We start from the raw sequence: 25,476 nt of genomic DNA on the forward strand, positions 1-25,476 counted from the left end.
GGCAGTTTCAAGGATTGTGTCTCACAGCACAAGAAACAAAAGACAACCTGGCCAAGGGATGACATGTAAAAACAAATCCCTCCCTAGGGATACAGGGAGTGAGAAGCTAAACTAGCTCCTGGAAAGGTAGAGGCAGAGGGTTGAGACAGGGGTGGGGATGAGGGAGTGGTACTCACAGGATGTACATGATGACACCCAAGGACCACATATCACATGACTTGTCATACTTCTCTGGACCCAGGACCTCAGGAGCTGCCAGAGCAGAGGGCATAGGAGATCTCTCAGCCACAAGGGTCTTGGAGACTAGGAAGGAGTCTTAAGCCTGGGTAAGGTGAGGACCAGGTGCCCAGGCTGGGAGGCAGAGCAGAGCAAAGCAGACCAGTGTCTGGCACCTTCTGGGAAGGCAGCATGTGTGTGAAGTGGGGGGAGGAGAGACAGCCACCAGAAAAAAAATAAGCTGTTTTCAGACAGCCCTCTAGCTACTTTCGGCCCCTTTGCCAGGCTCAACTTGGTAAGAAAGAGGAAGGGAGAAGGCCAGCCCCAAATTTGGAGAGGCCTCGCCATTGAAGAGGATCTCAGTCTGCCGGCTGTGTTGTGTTGTGTCTCTCATCTTTCTGAACGCACAGCCTAGATCACAGGGTTCCACTGTCAGCTTGGATACCACCCATGGGCCTCAGTCTCCCAATCAGTGCAATGAGATCAGCCAGCCAGACTTATAATAAAAGCACTGCAGAATACACTCAGAAAAACAAGGGGCCATTTCTGTAGCTTTGTACGCCTTAGCTGCTCTCCCAATGGGGCAAAAAGCTTCAGTCATTGCCCAACTCTCAAGAAAGGGGCACTTGCTACAGGGGCCTTAGGTAATACTGGAGGCTGCCTGGAGCTTCCCCGGGAATCATCAGTATGTGGATGCTCCCTAGCCCCACCTAATTCCTGGCTCAAGTGACCCTTTCCCACAAGGCAGTTTACTAGTACCCTGCAACCCTCTAATGTAGGAGAAAAGGCCTGCCCACTTTCTGAATATGAAGATGAAAACCGGAGAAAAACAACCGCGGTTGGGCTCTGTCCCGAGCTGATGGCAGCCTTTTATCACGTATATATTTAGAGCTGTTGTGACGTCATTCAGCTCACAGGCCACAGCCAGAATTTTCCTGGATCTATTTTCAAAAGCAGAAGCTGAAGTTTGGAAGAATATTTTTGCAGCCTCCGCCCCCCCCCACGTCACCCGCCTCCATGCAGACAAGAGTGCTCCCTCCTCCCTCATCGCCAGGCTTTAACTCTTTGGTTTCCACAACCCACTGGCTACCCTATTCTTTAGCAGTATACAGAGATGGGGATACAAGCCACATGCATAAGACTCACCCACATAATAGGGAGTGTAACAGGGTGTCTGGAGAGCATTTTGGGTGGTTTCCTTGGCAAAGCCAAAATCGGTGAGTTTAAGTACAGCATCCTTCTCCTTGGATGTATAGAGTAGGTTTTCGGGCTACATCCAGAAGAGAAAGAAAGCATTGGTATAGAAGAAGATACCAGGAGAGAACAGAGCCTGCTCCTCCAGATTCCCGGCCTCCATTCCACTATATGATGAGCCAGCTCTGTTTTATGAAAACCTCTGGACCTCGACCACTAACAACATGGAACTAATACCTTAATTCACAGAGAGAAAAGTGAGGCAGGTGCTCAGCCAAGACCATGAATGACCTGGTGCAATAGAAAGGCCCTAGGCAGAAACTTCTGTTCCTGAGTTGGTGTGGATATCATGAAATGCCAGAAAGATGCTGGGGTAGAAATCAGATAGCTCATGAGCCAACATTACCAAGCCCAGAAGGAAGCTCCCAAAGCCAGCAGGCCAGGCCTACTTAAGTAAGATTGCTCAGAGAAGCACGTGCCCCCAACTCAGACCCCAGGAGCTACACAGAAGAAATCTTCCTAGCTGCAAAGCACAGATGGGGCTGGCAGATGGGGCCAGCCAGCAGGGTTCCAGGGAGGCAGCAGCCCTGAAAGCTGGCTTTCAGTGAACAGGTAGGATCTAGATCCATGCCAAAGAGCAGGAGGGATGATGCCCAAGCAAAACTTGGGTGGAGGAATAGTGCTCCAGTTTGGATGCAGTGGAAGCTGTTTTGTAGGTTCTGTTTGAGACGATCTGACCTTGGATTGGAATAAACAGAGAAGCGGTTTAGCATACTCTGCTTGAAGAAGGCTTCTCTTCCCGTAGGAAGAAGAGAACTCAGGCTAAAGCAAAGCACGGATTTAGAAGGTGGGTCTGCTTTGGCTTCATGTGTAGCCTGAATCAAAGGGTAACTGCAAGGCCTGGCACCCCTCAACCAGAGAGGTATGTCAGCTAGTCTCTCTGCTCTCCTAGCTCTTTGCTTAGGAGGAAATAAGCCTCGTGCATAAAGTCGAGGAGGAACAAACAGATTCTGTGCTAGTCACACACACACAAATGCTTATGTGTGTGTGCGTGCATACAGTTATATGAACGTAGGGCGGCTTAGGAGATCTCGGTTTTCCAAGGAAAGAAATTTTGGAGCAGTATGCTTCCTATCTTTTAAATTCATCCACCAGGAAGACAAGCAAGCCCAGCCCTGGGACCGCCTGGGTTCGTTCCTTCCTCAAATAGGCAGCAAATGGCTTTGTTCTATTTAAATGCTGTTGTTGGGTGGCCAAATTTGTTTAAATTATATCTCTAACTTCACAGAAGACCTGATGCTACAAGGCAGCCCCTCTCTAAGGTCTGGAACATAGATAGATGGTCATAAAACTTCTTGCTGAGCAAGTGAACAAATGAAGGAAACACAATGCAGCGACTTCACAGCCTAAGCCAAGACAGTTAATTTCTCCAAGAGCCTCTGTTCGCTTGTCTATGAAATGGGTAAACTGCCCCTATCCCACAGAGCCCGGTGAGGATGAAGCGATGCTTGTTGGGGCCCACTGGCTGGAAGTAGGCAGTCACTCCCATTACTATTGGGATTGCCCAGTGTTTGAAGAAAACAAGGACGTCCATCTGGCGAGAGCAGAATGAGCGTGTAGTGCCTTGGGAGGAGAGAAGAGCAGTCTGAGCTGAGAAGCTGAGGCAAGGAATTCAGCCTCAATTCAGTGAGTGCCGGGGGGCAGCCGGGGCTGCGACTGAGTAACTCTTCCTTGTCCCCCAGGCTGAGTCTGGGCAGCTCACCTTGACATCTCGGTGGGCAATGTTTTGGCTGTGCAAGAACTGGATGGCTGTACCAATGTCCCGCATTATCTCGGCAGCCTCTGCAGACACAGATAGAGGAAGGGAGACACAATGTCTGTTACAAGTCATGTAACCTGAGGGGGACTCAGCCTATAATCTCTCTTGAGCATCGTCTAGCAGGCCAGCACTAGATGGCAGTCCTGCAACCCAGGTCTTCCATCCTAAATACCCCTCCAGACATTCTAGTTTCTTCCAAGGATGTCCTGAGAGCTCTTTCCTCAGGCCTTATATCAGTTCCACGGTGGGTCAGCACCAAAAGCTTTTGAGTTCCCTGCCTCAAGACCACAGATAGTCCATCTTCAGTGTCACAGATTGAAAAACTAAATCCCTTAAGGGGATGAGACATTCTGTCTCCCTCTTTTTAGTTATTAAGTGAATCTTGAGGTTCAGCAAGGGGCAGGCCTTGGCTAGTATGTCATAGCAACTCAAGCATATCCTTCCCACCCAACTCTCCACTGGTCCCAGGGTCCACACAAACCTCTCTCAGTGAAAGCCTGGTCACCGCGCTCCTGAATCCTGCTGAACAGCTCACCACCCTCCATGCTGCAAGACAAGCAGAAAGGGAGAGACCTGTGTATTCCCAACTCACTCACCCTGCCCCAGATCAGGGGCCTGGGCCCATGTGCTATGGAGAACCTGGCAGATGGCTGTCAGCTCGGGTGGGTTGATCTGAACTTTCAGAACTAAGAAAAGGTGGCAAGCCTGGATCCTTGCCCAGAAACTCCTTAGGCTCCCTGTGGTGCTGGCTCTGCCTGGCTCTGAGACCTTGAACATCCCCCAACCTTATCCAAGGGTATTTCCCCAGATGCATAATGAGACATCAGTTGTCATCTTCATGGCCCATCGCTCTGAGTGCTTGGTGTGCAGTGTGGGCTACACCCTGGGCTCCCATCCACCCTACATGTACATTGCTACGTAACCCTGGTCTGCTTCCTTCCCTCAGCTACCTCTTTTGTTAAAGGAGAATAATAACACCAACCTCCAACTCGTCATGAAGATTGACTGTGTGATATACAGGGAGAGCTTGCAGCAGAGTCAAGCTCGGGGTGAATGCCTCATTACAACCTTCCTCCACATTTAACATGTGAGTTACGGAGATTCAGAGAAATCACTGGGTGCCCACAGTCCCACAGCTAGTGGGTGGCAAAGACTGAGCCTCAGATCTGAACAGCTAGCTAACCTGTGGAGGAAAGAAAAATTTGAAAGGCAGATAAAAAGAACCCAGACAGGGGCCATAGAGTCTGAGGAAGGCTAAGGTTGAGCCCCAGGGCTGGTGGCAGAAGCCCAAGGTAGAGAAAGCTAATGACTCCTAGCCCCAGGACTCAACACCAGCATCAAATAGAAAGCAGAAAGCCAAATGGCCTTGTGTATCCCACTCTTCCCCAAAGCTCCCTGCTCAGACATTCAGGGTTTGGCAGCTTTTTCTGACAACTACTTGCAGAGTGGAAGTCCTGTCCAGGAAGGAAACAGAGCTGTGGTAGCTTTTTCTTGGCCTAGTAGAAATGCCCTGATGGCCAGTTCTACAGATCCAAGCCCTGTGACTGTCTACTCCTCTATCTGTAGAAAAAACTCCGTGGATAGCAGTGATCCCAGGGCAAAAAGACACCAGAGGGGTTCAAAGCCAGAGTGCCTGCCTACCATTCCATGACGATGAGGAGGCAGCGCTTGCCATGATGCATGTTCTCATACACGTCCAGGATGCGCACAATGTGAGGGCCACCTGAGGCCTGCCAGTGGTGGTCCACCTCCTGCCGGGCCTTGGGGCTGTCATACAGGAGCTGTGGGAGGTAGGCACAAAGGACATCAGGCTCACACTCACTCCTCTCCCTTTGTTCAGAGACCTGTGACCTGCCCAAGTACCCGACATTTATCTATAAGGAGCAGAATGAAAATTCAAATCCAGTTTCTCCTTCCCTGTGGTCCAGTGAGCCTCTGGTCTTGAGAGGGTCAGCCCTGTACACAAGCAGCTTGGCCAATAAGTCTAGATGGCCCCCTGGGAGGTGAGTGACAGGCTAGGGGTCAGAGGTCAGAAAAATCCCTATTTCTCTTTTCGGGGGAAAGAAATAAAGTGGAGATTGAGCAAGGTTTGTGGTGAAGCACATGAGTCATGGCGCACCAGGCCAGGGACCACATATCTTTTTTGCCTCATTTTTACCCTTGATGACAGGGTTACCCAGTTATCCAGGCTGATTAGGATCTGCATATGCCCTTAGCAACTCCCTGTTTCTCATACTGTCTCTCTGTGGGAAAGTGGGAGTGTTAGAGAAAGGCAAAAGGGAAAGCCCAGAATACAGAGAAGTTGTTGGAACCCATACAGAGGCTGTCTGAAGAGGTAATGGGGCCTGTGTCCATTAATTTACCCTCTGGGACCTGGCCCTGAGTGGAGGGAAACAAGACTGTCCTCCTACAGGAGCAAAGGTAATTAAGACATCACATTCTCCAGGAGTGGGTGCAAAAATAAAACTGTCACTCCCAAGAAAAGTACTTCTAAAAGGAGTTGCTTGGAGCTGGTGAGATGGCTCAAGTGGGTAAAGGTTCCTATTGTCAAGCCTGGTGAACTAAATTTGATCCCTGAAACCCACAAGGTAGAAGGAGAGAATCAAATCCTGAAAGTTGTCCTACACCACACACACACACACACACCACACACACTCAAATAAGTAAATAAAATAAAATTAGTTGTTTGGTCAGGACCTCCAGCTTTTAACATAACTCTGCAGCATCGCTGAGACCTCTGTGCAGAGGAAGAGACGATGCCAGAGAGATAGATCCACCTCAAGATGACCTCACCCTTATCCCAGGCCTACAGACCCCAGGTTATACCACAGAGCTTTAAACTCAGGGCAGGGCGAACCTTAATGAAGGAAAATAACAGTGTGGTGGAGGTTTGGGATTGAATTTCTCAAGTGACTTACTGTGACCTTAAGTAAGTATGCACAGCCCAATAAGCCACAGCCCACAACCTAGTAAAATGTAGCAATAACAGGGTCACCCCACAGGATTCATCTCAGTAAAGCAGGCATGAGGTAGGCGGGTGTCAGGAATCTCACTCAGGTTAACAGCCTTGGGCTATGGCCACCTTCCCTAAGGCTGCCATGGGAAATGAGCAAAGCCCTGGAATGAGAGAGCCTGGAGGGGTTGCGAAAGAAGTCAGCATAAGAGGGGAGAGGGCCCAGAATGGGGACAATAGTGACAAGTCACCCCCAGCAGGCTGGCCCATTCAAGGACCAATTGTTTGTTTGTTTGTTTGTTTGTTATTTAATGTATGTGAGTACACTGTTGCTCTCTTCAGTCATACCAGAAGAGGGCATCAGATCCCATTACAGATAGTTGTGAGCCACCATGTTGTTACTAGGGATTGAACTCAGGACCTCTGGAAGAGCAGTCAGTGCTCTTAACCACTAAGCCATCTCTCCAGCCCTATATTTTATTTCTTATTTGAGGAAGGCTATGCATCAGCAATCCGATCATCTCTTCCCTGCTCAGCACCTGTAGGAACCCAGGAGATACCGGCCTCAGTTTCCCCCATACTCGATGGTAGGGTGGGGGAGCCAGGCCACTTTACACAGGGCCCAATTAAGACAGCTATGGGACTAAGCTCTTCAGATAAAGACAGGCAGTATCCCAGGGAAGGGAGAGGACTGTAGTAGTTTCTGGAATCTTTTGTCCTTTGGCTGTTCCTCCAACTCTGGAGATGTTCCTCTCCGTTTCAGCCTGGGAACACAGGCAGTGCCTATACAGAAATACAGGGAGACAGGGTTTACCACGCCCCTCTGTCAGTTCTGAGATCTCTACACTGTTACTCTGTCTCGGGTAGGGATGCCTGGACTGCTGTGGGCCAAGGCCAGAGCGAGGTCTGAGTACCATGGAGCTTGGCCTCTCAGAATACCTTTGGGGTCCACAATGGAGCATCAGCTTCTGCTGTCAGAGCTAATGGCCTTTAGCTCTGACCCGACAGTCACTGCAGCAGCCACCCTCCATGGTATCCTGGGCGGGGTGGGGGTGTGATCTACCTCCCAGCTTTCCCTCTCCCCTACCTATCGCTCCTCGTGTCCCTCCTCTCCAAGCTGATGTGTCTCCTGTCAGGCTTCCCAGACTGACTCTGATCCCTCCTCCCTCTGCCTTCCTCTGACATTCACTCCCACCAAAGTCCTCCCTTTGTCTTCTCAGAAGACAAGCTCACAGCATCCAGTAGGGTCGGCTCCCCTTCCTCATGTCCATCCGTAGACACAGATCTCTTTCCCATAGGCTCTCTAGGTAAACAATGCCCTACCCGCCAGCCCCCACACCCAGACTTGTCTCCTTCACCACCTCACGATCTGCTATCCCTGGGCCCTAAATCACTTGTCCAGGTTGGAAGGCTGCACTTGTTATTTCTAAACAGCCCTTCCCTCCATTTTACCAGCCAGATTATAGCAGGTGCAGAGAGAAAGCTAGGCAGGTGAACTGGGGTTCCTTGCTTGTCCTCAAAGGAAACACTAGGCTCCTGGGAAAACAAAGGATAGTGGGATGGCAGAGGCTAGAGGACGAGAGAGATGAGCGAGGGAAGAAGGTGGCTCAGAGGAGCCACAGAAGCTTAGAGCTGTGCTGACGAGGTGGGAGGGGGAGACCAAGCTGCGGTGGCCCTACCCTACTTCCCAAGTAGACTAACTAGCCCTTTAGTAACAAGGCCCTGAGAGTAGGCACAGACATGGGACAGTACTATTCCCAGTAAATCAATGAACGCTTCCTTTGTTCTCTCTGAAGGTGAGACGGCAGGGGTCAGAGCCCTGAATCTAGGTCCACTCAGGCCCAGCTGCCAAGAAGTCTCCTAGACTGTCTCTTTTGTCACCTTGACTTGTCCCTCAGCACAGCCTCAAATCTGCATGTGTGCACTGTATGTAAATGAATGTGTGTGTGTGGGTACGCATGCCTGTTCATGAACATGTGAAGCCCAGAGGTCAACAATGGCTGTCTTCTTCTATTCCTCTCCATTATTTTAAAAAAATATATTCTTATTTTATGTATCTGAGTGTTTGCTTGCACACACGTACGTGCACCAAATGTGGGCCTGGTACCCAAGAAAGCCAGAAGAAGGTGGGTCAGATTCCCCGGAGCTGTGGAGTTACAGACAGTTGTTAGTTGGTTAGTTAGTTAGCTAGCTAGCTAGCTAGTTAGTTGGAGACAGGGTCTCTCACTGAACCTGGTGTTCCCTGTTTCAGTTAGATTTCCTGGCCAGTGAGTCCCTAGAATCTGCCGTCTGAGCCCCACCCAGAGCTGGGATTGTAGACAAATTCTGCCACACCCACCTTCTATATGAGTGCCGGGGTTTCCCAATTCAGATGCCTATGCTTGCCCAGGAAGTGTTTACCTGCTCACTGAGACACCTCTCTAGCCCCACAAACCTATTTGTTTGTTTGTTATTTCTGTTTCATAGAGTCCAGGCTGGTTTTAAACTTACTCTATAGCCAAGAATGATCATGAACTCCTGAGCCTCCCATCTCCTCCTCTTGAGAGTTGGCATTATAAGCATGTGCCACCACATCTGGTTTATGAAGCATTAGGGGTCAAGAGCTCTACCAACCGGAGCTACACTGTCAGCCTCCAAATCTCATAAAACCTAAGTTTCCTCATCTTCTTTTCCCATAGCTAGAGCCTCCTCCTCCCTCCTCCTTTTCTTCTTCCTCCAAGATTCCCCTTAAATCCACCTCCTTCCATGAGCCTTCTTGACCATCTTTCTTAGAAAGGACTCCAACAATTTCCTTTCGCCCTTATTTCTCTTTCAGCCTTATAGTTTCTGCTTGTTTATTTATTGAGTACAATTTACAGTCACTAAAACATACAGGTGTCACAGATCTGGTTCAATGAGTTTAGACAATCCCACACACCCTGGGAGCCACACCCCCATCAAGATGGAAAACATTCCCAGCTCCCCAGAAAGCTCCTGCGTCAGAGTCCTTTCTACCTCCTCTGCCGAAGTGCTCACAGCCTACAATTAGCTTGTCCCTTTGGTCACTCCTTAAACAAATATGCATAGATACCGTGTTTCCAGTGTGCCTGGCTTTGTTCTGAACATGATACAAATATTAGGCGAAGAGGACATCAATTTTTAGATAAGAAACTGAAGCATTAAGAAAAGAAGTAACTGGTCCCTGATCACATGATGGTTCTCCAGCTCCTTATTTTATGGTAGGATCCTGTACTGGCTAGGAAGGGGGTTGATAAGGAGGGGGAAAACGAGATCTTTGTCTATTCCACCCTATAAAACAGGGGAGGGAGTGGCCACTGTCACCAAGAGCATTCTGTCATGGCCAATACAGTGGGTCCAGGTCCTGTTGGTAAGAAGGATTTAACCTAAGGTGAGGGGTTGATAACTAAGCCTTCCCAGGTCAGGGTGACCTGTCCAATGTGTAAAGACCTTTCTGTGGACTTCCTAGCTTATATCTAATTAAAAGGTACCTTGAGAGGGGGGGACATCTACATTACAAGCAAGCCATTCAGATTTATAAAAAGGTTCCATCTTCCCTTTTCTAACCTTCACTGACAAATTGTATCCGTGGACCTTGACCTCCTTAAAATGCCCTAAGAACAAGTCAGTTGAGGTAGAAACAGACTGTCTCATTTCGTCTGTCTCAGTCACAGAATAGTAAAATGCCACACTCAAAGGCCACAAGGAGGTTGTAAAGGCTAGCCAGCAGATCCCTCTGCTTGTATGGAGGAGAAAAGAAGAAAGGATGATGGATGGTCACGAGCCATGTAGCAGGGTTCCATCTTTGCTCTGTCCTTCCCAGAAACTAACACCAGGGTACTCTGTCCCCTGTGTCAGGTTCTGGACTGTCTTCCAAGTCCCTGTGGCTGCAGTCCTCCAGCATGTCCACTGTATCGGGTTCCAGATCCTCTTTTTTTTTTATTTTTGAAATTAATTTTTTATTGGATATTTTATTTACATTTCAGATGCTATCCCTTTTCCCCATTTCCCTCCCCCATCCAGAAACCCCCTATCCCATTCCCCCCTCTTCCTGCTTCTATGAGGATGTGCCCCCACCCTGCTTCTATGAGGATGTGCCCCCACCCACTCCCACCTCCCTGCCCTTGAATTCCCCCATACTGGGTCATCCAGCCTTCACAGGACCAAGGACCTCCTTTCCCACCTATGCCTGACAAGGCCATCCTCTCTTACATATACAGCTGGAGCCACGGGTACCTCCCTATGTGTTCCCAGGCTGGTGGTTTAGTCCCTGGGAGCTTTGGTTGGTTGGTATTGTTGCTCTCCTCATGGGGCCACAAACCACATCCTCTTAAGTAGTCTCCCACCACGAATAATCAAGAAAAACCTGACAGCCAAGGCACACAGACACAAAGATCAACAATGAGATATCTCCTCACCAGCCAGCCTTCCGACCCTTCAGTTAGGAGTCCTGGGGATCTTGGGGTTTCTGGCAAACACACCAAGATGTTATGCCCAAGTGACAGGGACCCCCAAAGACCACCATGGAGCCAATTCCGAGGCAAACACATAAGTGTCTTTATTACAAGCTCATGAACAAGGATTCACACTGTTGCCATTATAGCAGGTCAGAGGTGAGAGCCTCTGAGTCTAGGGTGCAGGTTATTTATTGTGGTTACAGCAAGCTTAGGGGATTTCCATATAAGTCAGCAAGTAAATATTTTTAAAACTGCCTTTCTAGTGTAATCTGTAAGAACTAAACATGGGGGCAAATAGGATGGCTAGGTTATCTATTTCCCGCAAGATGTCTTAGGTTGTCTATATATTCCTTGACTCTGCTGTTATAACCTGATCGGCTGTTGCTAAGGGTGGGTTGCCATAGGATGTTTGCTCAAGTGGAGTTTATGGTTTTCTTCCTAGAATCAGAGTTTAGCCCTTTTCACACAAAATGGAACTTCTCAAAAAAAAAAAAAAAAACAGAGTTAGTTAAGCTTCACAGTGAGCCCACAGAGCAGGGCCTGTCTGCTTGATCACCTCTGCTTGTCAGTCCTGGTGCACATGGCCTGCCACAGAACCCCACCCTGTCTCTGATATTACTTGCAAATTAGGTGACTACATCCATGAAGGAGGCCTGAAAGAAGGAAACTCTTACAATGCAGCGTGAGAACAAGATAAGAACAAGAGACAGGCTCCACAAAGGCCGGCGAGACATCCTGACCAAACTTTCTGTACATTCCACCTCCGTTCTCCCTGGCAAAGTAGAGTTTACTTCCTCTTCCAGGGACCCATGAGAACTTACTCAAGTTCCCACAGCAAGTTAACTTCATTCATGCAGGTTCATGATTATACATGATTCTTTTTAAAAGGTGTCCCCAACCCAAGTGGTAGTGGCACACACCTTTTGTCCCAGTACTCGGGAGGCAGAGGCAGGCAGATCTCTGAGTTCAAGGCTAGCCTGGACTACAGAGTGAGTTCCAGGACATCCAAGGTGTCCCCAAGCATGGGGATGAGCACAGGCCCCGGGAAAGGAGGCCCAGACTCTATCCTTAGTATGTCCTTGTCTCTCTGGGCCTCTGTTTCCCCAAAAGTAAAACTGTAAAACTGTAAGCCTTAGTAACAAAGGGAGCCTTTGGACAGGGCCTACTTGCAAAGTACCTGTTATAGCCACTGCTACAGCACCACCCATGGAGAGACCTCATAGCCACACACCTGAGCCCACTCAGGTCTAGTCAGAACAGGCAACAGTGTGCCCAGTCACAGCTGTGGGAGGAACAAAATGATTAGGGAAAGAGCTTATGACAAACCAATAGGCCACAACCCTTGCTTCACATCAGTCCTATGTCTCCTAGGCTCCCCAGGGGTCTATCAAAGCTGGGGGAATCAGTGATGACACACCTGGACAGCTCCATGAGTGCAGCTAGTACCCAACAGATGCAAACAACTACACAGAGGGACCTCTGTGCACATGCACGCATACACTTCCTTCTGAGGAATCAGGGCTCCTGGCTGTCATTGAAGTCTGGATCCCACTGAAGCACAGAAAAGCACTGAATTTGAGGCAGCATGCCCTTGGATAAATGACACTTCTCTGGTCTACATCTTTGAGGCAGTGGTTTCCACCTTGCTTTCTCCTCTCACCTGACTTTGCCTAATTCTCTCTCTTGCCCTCAAAACTGGCAGCCAGATGGCCACACCCTAGCAAGCCAGGAGACTTGCTGGTGCCCTTCTGTCATCCCCAAGTGGAACTGGGCCTCAGAAAAGCTAGCCCCATCCTCCATAGCGCCTCAGAATTCTGCCCTTTCCCACCCAAATAAGGCCTAAGAAGGTGGATTGATTCCTGAATTCCAGGGCTAAGAACACAATAGCAGCATCTGTTTGTAAAACAATTTGCAATTTAGAAAACACTCTGCTGTCCTTTATCTCATGGGAATGCTTGGTGACACCCCGTGAGGCAATCTTGGGTGGGAACCATTAGCCTCAATTTGCAGATTAAGGAGACAGAGGCTGGAGAAGATGAAGTCATTGCCCTGGGGCCTCCAGTCTCACAGTGGAGGCTGGGAGAGACCTGAGTTTTGAGAGAACACTAAGGGGAGGTGAGAGGAAGGGGTGGCCACAAGCTGGAAAGCCACAGCTTGCACAGGACTCAGGAGATTAAATTCTAAGTAAATGTGTAAATAGATGTACAAGCACATGGAAATAAATATGTATGTGTAGAAATGTGTGTGCGCGCATGCCAAAGTGCACGTGTGCAGGTATAGGCAAGGTGGACAGAAGGTAAGGGATGTGGTGGGAGTCGGGCATTTGGGTATGCACGCATCTCCAGTCTCTACTTTGCTGACATTAAACTCTCAGAGATTCATCCATCAGTCCATTACTTTTTCCAATCACTTTCTTCAAGCAGAGAAATGGCCACAAGGAGGTTTTCAAAAAAGAATGATAGTCTTGCTGCCACAACTCAACCTATGGCAGCCGTGCCCAAGACAGAGCCTGGAAACTTCCGTTGAGATGTCTTTTCCCACTGAGGTCCTATCTCCATTGCAGGACAATTGATGTCCTTCCATTACCCATGGTCTGGAAATGTGTTCTGTCTTCCCAGAGTTATCGTCACACAAAGCTGAGATGTCAGCAACAGAAACACAGCCTTGGAAACCAACTCTGAATGTTCTTTCCCAGTCTCTGTAGCCCAAGGAGGGCCGCTCATCTGCAGGCACATACCCGCCTCACATCCTATATCTCAGGATTCAGCTTACTCTGAATCTGGGCTTCTCTCAAATCAAAATGATCTCACTGACTCCATCTTTCTCTCACATAGAAGGCATCAAGACTATCCATCTGGACAGGCAGCTTCCTCAGTCACCCCTGCTAACAAATCCACAACCTCCACATGCCCTAGCCAGTTCACTTGCCACTCAGGCATGGCAGCTCTCTGGCTCAGGGTAGAACACCCACTTATACCAGGGGAAGTGGGCTGACTTTTAGTCTTCCCCGTCAGAGAGACAGGAACAGTCAAGAAGATGAAGCTCTAGGTGTCTTGCTAACATACAACTCCACAGACACAAGCCTGGAGTCTTGTTTTCCCAGTTACCCAGGAAGCACTCCAAACCCCATTATCTTCATATACCTTGCCTGCTGACTACAAGATTTCAGCATTATAAATTCCAAAGCCCAAGTGAAGCCAGGGGGAGAAAAATAAAACAAACAAACAAACAAAAAGCCTCTGAGTGTCTATAGAATGAAAAGACAACATTACCAGAAACCCATTTAAGTTTATAAGTACAAACAAAGACAGATTTTAATTCTGCGTTTCCTGGGAGTTTTGGCAAAGAAACAAATCAGGTACATGCTCCTGTTTTTTTTTTTTATAAGAGACCAAATTCCAAAAGGGATTTGGTGTCAACCTTCCCATAAAAGTCAACAGTCAAACATTCCAGCAAGACCTTCCACAGTAATTTTGAAAAAGATATAGGAAGATTCAAATGGACATATTTAATATGGATTCCCCTATAAAGACAATTTAGCACATCGGTCCCGCCTGGCACGAAAGCTAACGAGACCCTTTACGTTCTTGGATTCCAGCTCTGTTCTATATAGGAGGACAGAGAGGACACTTCCTCACCCATGTAAGAGGTTTCATCCTGCCTCAGGCCAGGGCAGACAGGAAGTAAAAACACTTCTCAGCTGCTGATGAACCAGGGCTGCGCAAGCCCAGGGTCAAGCACCACTGCAAAAGAACTGAACCATGTTATAGAAAAATAAAGCTTTTGACTCCTACAGTTTTCCCTGTACGGAGCCCATATTCTCACAGAGGAGCACAAAAATTAAAAAGAGGACCATGGGAGGTGGCAGAAGGGACAGGAGTGGTCTCTGAGGATAACACATGTGAACAATCATGACTTGGAGGCCGAAAGGGAGGGACTGGGAGTGGAGAGGGAAGAGGAAAATGTAGGAAAGGAGGGAGAAGGAGAAGCAGCAAAGACAAAGTACGTCTGAAAATGCCGTAATGAAATCTAGTACTGTGTGTTACCTTAACAAGCTCTGCCACACTCTCTGCTCGACAGGCTTCCAACTCAGCCATCTCCAAGGTCCCTTCTGGCTCCTAATTCTACAATGCCTGGGGACTGTGACCCCCCATGGGGACTACTTCATTGTTTTCATAAAAAGACATCATTGGAATACTGGAATTCATTTTTCAGCCTTTTTGATTGTTTTCTAAGGTGAAGCCCATGAAGCCCAGGCTGGCCTCAAACTCAGGATCTTCCTACTTCATGCTCCCAAATGCAGACACTACAGGTATATCCCATCACACCTGACTCCAATCTATCTATGAGACCACCCTGCCTCCCATTCTAGAAGGGTTATTAACACACTTGCCCTTGGCCTTCACCTGCCAGTGTGCCCTGTTGTCTGTTTTTGCCTACTGAGAGCACGAACCGTAGCCTCGGTCTCACATCTGGGTGCAAACATTCAGGTCAGTTCAAGGTACAGAGACAAGAGTCTCTTCCTTTTAAATATTTTTAAATACTTGTTTACTTTTATTTTGTGTGCATGTATATGCTGGTGGGATCATGTGTGCCATAGAAGGGATGTGGGGGAGGTCAGGGGACACCTTGCTGGAGTCAATTGTCTCCTTCCATCATGTGGGTACTGGGGATCAAACCAAGATCTCCAGGCTTGGTGGCAAGCATTTTACCTGCTGAGCCATCTCACTGGCTTGACAAGAGTTTCTTTAACCATGGACCTTATGAAACCAAAGTTGTCACAACTCCCCTATTCCCCCACACGCTCCCCAAGGCCGTATCCTCAAGAGTACCCGTGCTATTTAAAGAGCTGGTAGTAATGTCAAATCTAACTTCTTAGCCACAGTTTCAAATTAGAGCCTCAGACATGTGCCATTACTCTCTGACACTCATTTCCTCAGCTTTTGTAGCTCATTAAGAGAGCTAATGGAACCAATTTTGCAGCTATGGATTAGTTGGCCTCGCTCCAGACCAGGCCGCGCTTCATTAAGTTCTGACCACAGCTTGTCCTCTGTCGCACTGACCATAGCTTGTCCTCTGTCGCACCCTGGTCATTTACCTTCTCCTCCTCAGATGCAAAGTTCCAGGGAGGTCAGCTCATTTGATACCAGTGACCCCTAAATGTTTATGCCCAAGCTGGATGCCTAGATTGGGGTCAGTGTGAGCACCCCCTTTCAAAGCAACTGCTCTTCCCTGGTGCACAGCCCACACTTGTGCTGATACATCTCACACTTCGCTCACCGTATCTGGAGAAGATCTGAAGAAACTGTCTCTGTCTCTCTGTGAGGTTAAGTGACTTATCCAATGTCACACAACCAGATGATGAGTCTACACTTGAACCCAGAGCTGTTGGCTTCTAAGTACACCCACATATATACACACATAAATACAGAGAGAGAGAGAGAGAGAGAGAGAGAGAGAGAGAGAGAGAGAGAGAGAGAGACCTTCTTTCCATAGCTGTGAAGATGAGTGGGTAATCCTCCCACAACATCAACTAGGGAAAGATAAACTGAGGAGAGGGGCCTAGCCAGTCCTTCCTAGACTTAGGCCCTACACTTCTGGGTCCAGAGCAGGCTTGGTAGATGTGTCAGCAGTGGCAGATGTTTGCAGATCCCATGCCCTGTCCTAGATACGTTATACCCATTAGCTCTTGCCCTTTGACAGCTGCACCATGCTCAGCCGAGGAGACTGTGGCTCAGTGGTTTTGTGGCTTCCCTAGGTCATGTGATTTGTATAAGGCCATCTCCAAGTCTGAGAAGTCCCTGGGATCCCAGATTCTGCTCTCTTCCCTACCAAGGCATGTCCATTCCCAGATCCCACAAACATTCCCTGGCCCTGCCTTGGTGCCGGTCCAAAAACTTGGCAGGGAATGCTGTCACAGACACTCTGTCCTCAAGGGTTGGGGTGAGGGGGGGAGCATCTATGCATGAGTCACTGCAGTGTCTGATGAGGAGATTCACTCTGGGAACCTGGCCTTGGCTCCCTCTCTTCTACCTTCTTCCAGGAGCTGGACTCCTGCAGAGCAGGCAAGGTGAGGAAGACTCCCCACTGCAAGGGAATCCAGGAGCACAGAGGGCTACCCAATGACTGCTCCCCTTCCAGATCAAGGCCAGGATTCCTGACAGGTTGGGACCTCTCTGACCACAACTCATCAGCGTTCTGGGAGGAAAGGAGCAGCTGCAGCACCAAACCCCAACCTCCCCAGGATGCGCAGCTGGCGGCAGGGCCAAGGCACTTCTGGATGTCAGCAAGTCTCAGAACAGATTCCTCCAATTTATTAAATTTTGATGGTCTCGGTGTGTCTGCTTCGTGCCAGTGCCAGACCAAAGACAAAAGTGCCAAATCTGGTGGGCCTGGGGAAAGGGGAGAAGTGTTGACAGAAAAAAAGAGAACAAAACTGGTCTCGTAGGCAAGAGTGGACACATGAGTGCTAGTTGGGGTGAACCGGGGGTTTCAGTGCCTCAGGTCATGCAGGGCAAGAGCATCTGTGGCTTCAGAGTTTCAGGAGGGACATACCTGAACACTGAAGGCTAACTCATCCCTCTACTCACTATTGGTAGGCCATCCCATACCTCCGAAAAGTGCACACAATGACAATACTCATTCTCCAGGTGCCTCAAGGATGGACTGAGAAGCACCCACAGAGCTCACATGAGCACCATGATAAGCACACACTGAATGCACTGGGGGACTACTGCTCCAGGGGTGGACATGGCTTTCCAAGTTTGCTTGATGACTCCTGGCTTCCTCTATGCCTTGCCCTGAGATAAACTTACACCCTCTTCCCTGTTTCCCGGAACTTAAAGAAAGCTAGGTGCACCTTGGGAGCAATCCAACAGGTCAGAAAACAGTCTCAGAAATCTTCCAAGAGGCAAATGAGACTGGGAATCCTACAAACATACACACAGAGGGCTACCCCAGTGACTAGTCTATCTCTACCTTCACAGAGGAAAATGATCTCCCCCCCTCTTCTCTCTCTCTCTCTCTCTCTCTCTCTCTCTCTCTCTCTCTCTCTCTTTCTCTCTCTCTCTCTCACACATACACACACACACACACCCCGGCTGGAGAGATGGCTTACCAGTCAAGAGCGCTGACTGCTCTTCCAGAGGACGGGAGTCTGATTCCCGGTACCTACATGGTAGGTCACAACTGTCTGTATCCAGTTCCAGGTAATAATGCTTTCTTCTGGGCCTCAGTGGATACGAGGCACGCAAGTCATGTGTAGACATACATGCAGACAAAACACTCATACACATAAAAAATAAACACTAATCATGAGAAATTTCACAGGGTCCCACCCTTTGACAAAGAACTATAAACAACTAATAGCTGCTCCAATGCAAAGTGGTTAGCCTCAAAACCATATATAGACAAACAGTAAAAATGGACTCAAGGCCAGGCAGTGGTGGCACATGCCTTTAGTCCTTGTACTCGGGAGGCAGAGACAGGCAGATCTCTGAGTTCAAGGCCAGTCTGGTCTACAGAGTGAGTTCCAGCACAGTCAGAGCTAAACAGAGAAACCTGTTTCAAAAATCCAAAAAACCAAAACCAAAACAAACAAACAAACAAAAACAGGGGGGCTCAGCAAGTGGTGCTTATATATTTGTGCATTCACAGGAAGAGAGAAGGGAAAGAGATGTAATTCTATTCAATAAAAATTACATTTAATTTAAGCTGGGTGGTGATGGCATACACCTTTAATCCCAGCACTTGGGAGATAGAGGCAGGCAGATCTTTGTGAGTTCGAAGCCAGCCTGATCCACAGAGGGAGTTCCAGGACAGCCAAGACTACACAGAGAAACTCTGTCTTAAACAAATGTGTGTGTGTATGTGTGTGTGTGTATGTGTATGTATGTGTGTGTGTTTAAACTATGCAAAAAAATTCTTCTACATACTTTGTCATACATTACTCCAGCACTATTTATTCTACAGCAGTGTAAAAAAGAGGATGTTTTCATCATAAGAACAGAGACTTTAGTAAATACAGTGTTCTGTTTTGATCTCAGAAATAATGTCTCTTTTTTGGTGGTCTGTCTTCACAAGCACACCTAAGCCTGGCCATAAATATGTTCCTTAATTGGTCAGTTGTGCTGTAGTGACATCCACATAACTGGCATATGGCTAAAGGGGACAGTGGCTACCCCATCTAAGCATGAGTGACCTGGACAAGCGAGGCCATGCACAGACGACACATGCTGAGGTACTCAATGTCTAGCCAGTTGTAGAGAAAGGGAGCCAGTACTTCTATAACTCCCAGAAGAATGGCGGACAGACTCTCTTACTCTGGTTGTCACAGAAATGAGGGAAGTATAAGAAGTGGGGCTGGAGAGGCTGGAGAGACACCTCAGGGGTTTTGAGCACTGGCTACTTTTCCAGAGGACCTGGGTTCAATTCCCAACACCCACATCAGGCATCTCGCAACTGTCCATAACTCCACTCCCAGGGCTCCTGAGGGCACCCGGCATGTATGTGGTACACAGACATACAAGCAGACAAGCCATCCATGCACATAAATAAAATGATTTTTTAATAAAGTGATGACAGGGGATGTGGCCTAGATCCCACTACAGTCATGGCAAGTGACCCTCTGACCCCATCCTTCAGCCCTGCAGTTCCTGATGCCTGTAACCGCTCAGCTCAGCATCTTTCCCTCTTCCCTTAGCTTCATCCATGTCTCTGCAGCTCCCCATACAGGTTTGCCAGAGCGTAGGCAGTCATCTCTGCATTCAGATTCCTCCAGAAGCACCAGTGATACGTCCAGGCTGCCAGCTTCCAGAAGAATTCTCATGTCTCTGAGAGCCATGCCATGGAGTCATGGCCATGAACAGGAGAAGGGGAGACAGACCTTGCCCTCTTGGGGACCAGGATGGTGGCCTGGTACTGCCAACGGACACCATTGTGAAGGGAATGGGGTACAGTGAATCATTTTTGCTCTCTTGAGCCTTCTGGGGATGTTCCTGGCACTGGGTCAGCATGACTCAAAGACCTAACTAAGCTCTGGAAGAGAATGGAGAGGAGTCCCCAAACCTGAGTCATAACCCCAGAGCTTCCTGTCCCTAGCTGACTACAGATCCTGCTGGTGGCATCATGCAGCTGACACTTTCCCTGGCAACAGCATCCACTGAGTGGCTAGAGGACAGGCTCCCTGGAGCATCCTCTGGCCAGTCTCCATCCTGAAACTCAACTGTTTGCAAGGGCAATCCCAACAGAGAGCAGGGCTCCCTCCTGCCCACTTCCCTGCACTATTCATGATCCTTGCCCAGCCGGGGTGTCCCAATCAGAAGGAAGACATTTTGCCAAGCAAAGCACCCAGCCCCTCATTTTACAGATGGGCCAATTGTGGCACACAGGGAGGGATGGCTGAGAGCCAGGAATTGGCCACCTGCCAAGCCTGGGCTCCAACCCAGCTTGGACACAACCCTGCTCTGTGAACATGGGTGAGTTACTCTGCCTTTTTGAACCTCTGTGGCTGTGGCCATGACAGGGGAGTGGTGACCATTCTCAGACTCTGCTGACTGTGTTTAAGCAGCAAGTGGCACTCTCATCCAGCTCCTGGTTAACCAGAGACCAAAGAGACACATTTTGAGAAGAGGGTTGTTCATGTTGGGGAAACCTGTAAAACAAGTTCTTGGTCCTCTGTAGAGGTTGAACCTCTTGGGAATGGAGCACTGGGTGTGGCTGATCAGGCCCTGGCCACTCAGAGTCTGGAAATAGCCTCTGAGATTACTGGAGTAATTAAATACGGTCTAAAAAGTCTTGGGGATCGTGCCAGATAGTGTAGGGGCAGCTCATATTCTGCCCCACCCCACAGAAACAGAATCTGGTTGCAAACTCACAGCCTAAGTCCTCCTCGTCTCTCCTAGGCTCCTCTGCTAGCTTTGAGGCTCTGGTTAGACACCAGTCCTTTCCTTCCCTGACTTTGGCCAGGTAACCTTAGGAGTCATAATGTGCCTAACCACACTGTTGTTCAAGCAACAGTCTTGGACCATTGGGGCATAAAGAGGTCCAGTAAGGAGAGGCTGCAGCTAAAGTCGCTTTCCTCTCTCCACAGGGACGCCTCAAGTTACAGCCCAAGTGCGCCTGACTCCACCATTCTGCCAGCACCTGGTCAGAGCTGACAGCAGGAGGGGACATGGGTACAGACAGATGCTCTTTGCTCTTGTCCCACCCCAACCCTCCCCTGAGAGTGAGGAAGCAGTAGGCTGACTAGAATGAATCCATAGTGCCTGCCCTGTCCTGCCCTGAGCCTGTGGGATGCAGCAGAGGGAGCTGGTCCCAGCCAGAAACAGAAACGCATGAGACAAGCAGTGGCAAGGCCTGAGAGAGGAAAGGTGACCCACAGCAGGAGGAATAGGTGGGAAAGGGGAAAGGGGAGAGACAAAGAGGCAAAGAAATGGTGCCTGCAGAGAAGTGGCCAAAACAAAGGCCTGGTCTAAAGAAAGTGGCAAGTTAACCCTAAACCTGCACTGAAAGCGAAAGCAATACTCTCAGCACTTCTGTCTGTCCTATGCTGAAAAGGCTTTCAGGGTGTCCTGGTTCCCACACAGCAGGGTTTCTATCACAATTGAAACTCACAATCTAATCCACTTAGTTCCAAAAGGGCAAGAGGGTAGGAGGAGCTAGGCAACCCCAGCTTCCTGCATACCAGTCTCTCCACCACATGAGGGCTGGTTCCTCCAGATGCAGAGGGAACTCAGTAGAGTCCTTATGTGGGCCAATAACGTACTGCCAAAAAGTTGAACCAGAGCCCTGCCAGGAGAGCCTGCACCCTCTGAGAGTGTGTGCTAGCCTTTGTGATCGCCTTATGAATGCAAAGATGGATACAGCCACCAAGACTGAATCCTGCTCTCTGACATACACACAAATCCAGGTTCAACCACAGAAATAACCGCAACCACCCTCACCTCTTGCACAAGGGCCAGCACACTTGGACATCCGCTGACAGCCACAAGGTTGGGGGCACAGGAGGGTGAAGAACAACAGAGCAGGGTTTTTCAGTACCATGATAACACAAAGAGGAAAACTACTACCCCCAAATTCAAAGCTAAAGAGACATCTGTTGTCATGGAGACCAGACCCTGAACAACAGCCCATTTGACCCCACATCTCTTCTGCACTCCCAACAATGATGCTTTACCAGTTACCCCACCCCCAACACCCTTCAATCCTTCCACTGTTTCCCAAGCCTGTGACATTGGCCCCACTGAACCAGCCACATCCTGCCAGGATCTGATCTGAAGTGAGGAAGTGGTACCCCACAGCAAGTGCTAAGGATCCAAACTAGACGTATTGTCACACAGACCAGACCATTCTCTGTCGCTGTTCTTCCTTCTCAGACTAGAGGTCTGGATTAAAAAGGGCAACGCCTTCCAGAAAGCCCCCACCTACCTCCTTTGTCTTAGTAAGGGTTTCCATTGCTGAGGAAGAGACACCATGACCAAGGCAACTCTTATAAAGGACAACATTTAATTGGGGCTGCCTTACAGTTTGAGAAGTTCAGTCTATTATCATCATGGTGGGAAGCATGGCAGCATCCAGGCAGGCATGGAGGTGGAGGAGCTGAAAGTTCTACATCTTGTTCTGAAGGCAAACAGAAGACTGGCTTCCAGGTGGCTAGGAGAAGGGTCTCAAAGCTCACTCCAACAGTGGCATACTTTCTCCAACAAGGCCACACCTACTCCAACAAGGCCACACCTCCTAATAGTGCCACTCTCTGGGCCAAGCATATTCAAACCACCATACACCTCTGAACCCCAGCGCAGACAATTCTTACCCACACAACAGCCAGACTTTGTGTCTGTGGTGCACTGGGCTCAGTTTCATGAAACTTGATAGAAGCCCCACATCTGTCATAACCTCTATGTACTGAACTCATCTAATCACATCTGAGAATTCACAGAGCTAAACTAGGACTGCAAAGGTTCCCAATAAAACTGTAGAGGGCAAAGTCAGCATCCTTCTAGAGTCAGGTCTCGGAGACTTTCCCTTTATTCAAGGACTTACACAACATAGGAGTTGTGCCAAGACTGGCATCAAATTTCGTAGGCTTTACCCAAGCCCTGCCATCTACTAGATATGTACTCTGGACAAGTCTATGGTCTCTCTGAACCTAGATGTCCTCATTCATAGAAGGAAAATGACAAACACTCATTAAACAATGCATGCTGTACATTGAAGACAGGGCCTGCCAGATAGACTTTTCTAGAAAACTGTCAGCTGTTCATGGGCATGTTAGAATCTACAGAACCAGGGGCTAGAGAGATAGTCCAATGGTTAGAGCACTTGCTCCTCTTCCAGAGGACTTGAGCTTACTTCCCAGCAAACCCATGTCAGGCAGCTCACAACTTCCTGTATGTAACTTCAGCCCCAGGAGATCTGACACCCTCTTCTGATCTCTGCCAGTACTGGCACTCACATGCACTTACCCACATACAGATACATGTGTACACATATAGGGGGTTGTTTGTTTGTTGAGACAAGGTTTCTCTTTAGAGCCCTGTCCTGGAACTTGTTCTGTAGACCAGGATGGTCTCAAACTCACAGAGATCTGCCTGTCTCTACCTCCTGAATGCTGGAATTAAAGGCATGTCCCACCACTGCCTAGCTACACACAGTTTCTTAAATAAAATAGATATAATTTTCAAAATCTACATAACCAGGGCTATCAAGATGGCTAAGCAGGTAAGCCACCACGCTGACAATCTGACTTCAATCCTGACTCCACATGGAAATAGAAAAGAACTGACTCCTACATATTGACCTCTGACCTCCACATGCAGGCCATGGCATGCACACAACCAACTGTGTGCATATGCACACAAATGGATAAATATTTTTAAAAGCACGTTTTAATTTACAATACCAAGGAATGCTGGCATTAGCTCCTAGATGAAACAGGGGACCATGGGAAGAAGATTCTGGAAGACCACCAGAGCAGAGGGGATCTCAAAGGTATGTTTGCAGCCCACCTTTCAACCAAGCATGATATAAAGTATAGCTTCTTAAACAGTGGGTTAGACCCTGTATGGGATTGCCTAACTGAAAGTGGAAGTTGTCAAAACTTTGGCAACAGTAAAAGGTTTCTGAATATAAAACCACCAAAAATTTCAAAACCAAACAGATGCCTGGCAACACGGAAGCTGCCTGCCTGAAACCACCTCGGTTGAGAATTAATACAATTGTATATCATGAGTGGCAGTGGCTTAAAAAAAAACCCATATTTACAAAGTTGTCTACTCTTACAGAAACACGACGCTTTAATTACAGAAAACAAGACCTTTAATGTTTCCCTACCTTTATTCCACAGCATGTACTACATGATTATATCTTTGGATCAAATTGTTAGAATATTTGACTTTTAAAATTGCTGTTTGAACGGTTGACTTGAGTTACATTTTTTTTTTAAATAAAAAATCATTAAAATGAATTTTGGCTTGAGATTAGGACAGTATTTCTAACAATTTCTAAAAAGACCTTAAACATACTTCTTCTGTTTCTCTTCTTATGTGTTTTATCTGCATGTATGTATGTGCACTGTGTGTGTGTGTGTGTGTGTGTGTGTGTGTGTGTGTGTGTGTTGCACACAGAACCCAGAGGAAGGCAACGGATACCTTAGAACTAGAGTTATAGACAGTTGTGAACCACCATGTGGGTGCTGGAAACAGAACTCATACTCTTCTGCAAAACCAGCCAGTGCTCATGAGTGCTCAGATATCTGGCCAGCCCATTCTTTATTAGACACAGGATCTCACAGTGCATCCCTGGCTGGCCTGGAGCTCACAGAGATCCACTTGCCTCAGACTCCCAAGAGCTAAGACTAAAGGCATGTGCTACAACTCTCAGCATCATTTTGCAATAGTTATGCAAGAAAGCCTTAACAACTATAAAATCATAATATTGACCAACTCTGGAAAATGCTCTAAGTCCTATGGCATCAAATATTCAGCCAAAATTTCTTTATGTCAAAAATAAACAAGCATGTTTATTTCATTAATATGAAATTTTGCTTTCATCTTTGATAACTAGTCATATTGTAGCTATGACAAAGAATTATTTTTAAAATAAATGTCTTCAGCAAATGTATGAGCTGGATACCTATTTTATATATCTATAGACCCAGAGTTGTGTAAAACTTTCTCCAGCAAAATGGGGAAAAAAAATTTTTTTTGAGAAGTCCTGGTATAACAATCTCAGGACACTCAAGTCCAATCTAAACCCTTTTTCACACTTTGCAGGTCTGATGTTCTTCGGAAACCTGTTTAACCAAACTGACGGGTGCTGGCAGTACAGGAATCTCCACCAGGCTCCTCAGATATTTTTTTTCCTTCTAAGTGTCAAGAATCTTTGAGCAGTGAAACCCTTGCCTTTCCAGGGACTCCATTGTGCAGAGCCACTGTCCCGTCCATGTCTTTCTGACCTCTTGAGGAAGTAACAAGGAGCGGGGGCTGATCTGACTGGTGTGGAAATGGTAGGTGAGGGGTGGGGCTGTCAAATGAGAGAAAGCCTGCCCTGCCTGGCAGCCCCACCTAGCCTCAAATCCAGCTCTACAGCACCAGCCCCAACAGGCCATCTCTGCCCATGGAGTTATAGGGTGGGGTGATCTCTACCTCTCCCTTCCCCATCCCTCTCTTCTCTCTCTCTCTCTCTCTCTCTCTCTCTCTCTCTCTCTCTCTCTCTCCCCCCCCCCCAGCCTTTGACTCGAACTCAGCTTCTCCCTGCCGTTCTGGGTGGAGAGAGCCTCTGTGTTCACAGGTGTGGCCCAATGGCAGATAGGTGACAGAAAGGACTTACAGAAGGACACT

General features: G+C 48.2%; 1 protein-coding gene across 3 annotated transcripts in view; it reads right to left on the reverse strand.

The window, feature by feature from the left end:
* The window catches only part of Mapkapk3 (MAPK activated protein kinase 3), a 33,340-nt gene that overhangs the window by 3,828 nt on the left and 4,036 nt on the right, over window positions 1-25,476 (reverse strand). For all 3 annotated transcript variants that reach the window (XM_028756801.1, XM_028756799.1, XM_028756800.1), the window contains exons 3-7: window positions 4,871-5,010; window positions 3,711-3,775; window positions 3,173-3,252; window positions 1,363-1,486; window positions 177-252 (exon numbers count right to left, since the gene is read on the reverse strand). In XM_028756801.1, coding sequence (XP_028612634.1) covers window positions 177-252; window positions 1,363-1,486; window positions 3,173-3,252; window positions 3,711-3,775; window positions 4,871-5,010 — 485 coding nt within the window. The remainder of the gene's footprint in view (window positions 1-176; window positions 253-1,362; window positions 1,487-3,172; window positions 3,253-3,710; window positions 3,776-4,870; window positions 5,011-25,476) is intronic.

Source organism: Grammomys surdaster, unplaced genomic scaffold (assembly GCF_004785775.1).
Source record: "Grammomys surdaster isolate TR1022 unplaced genomic scaffold, NIH_TR_1.0 126131, whole genome shotgun sequence".
Classification (NCBI taxonomy): Eukaryota; Metazoa; Chordata; class Mammalia; order Rodentia; family Muridae; genus Grammomys; species Grammomys surdaster.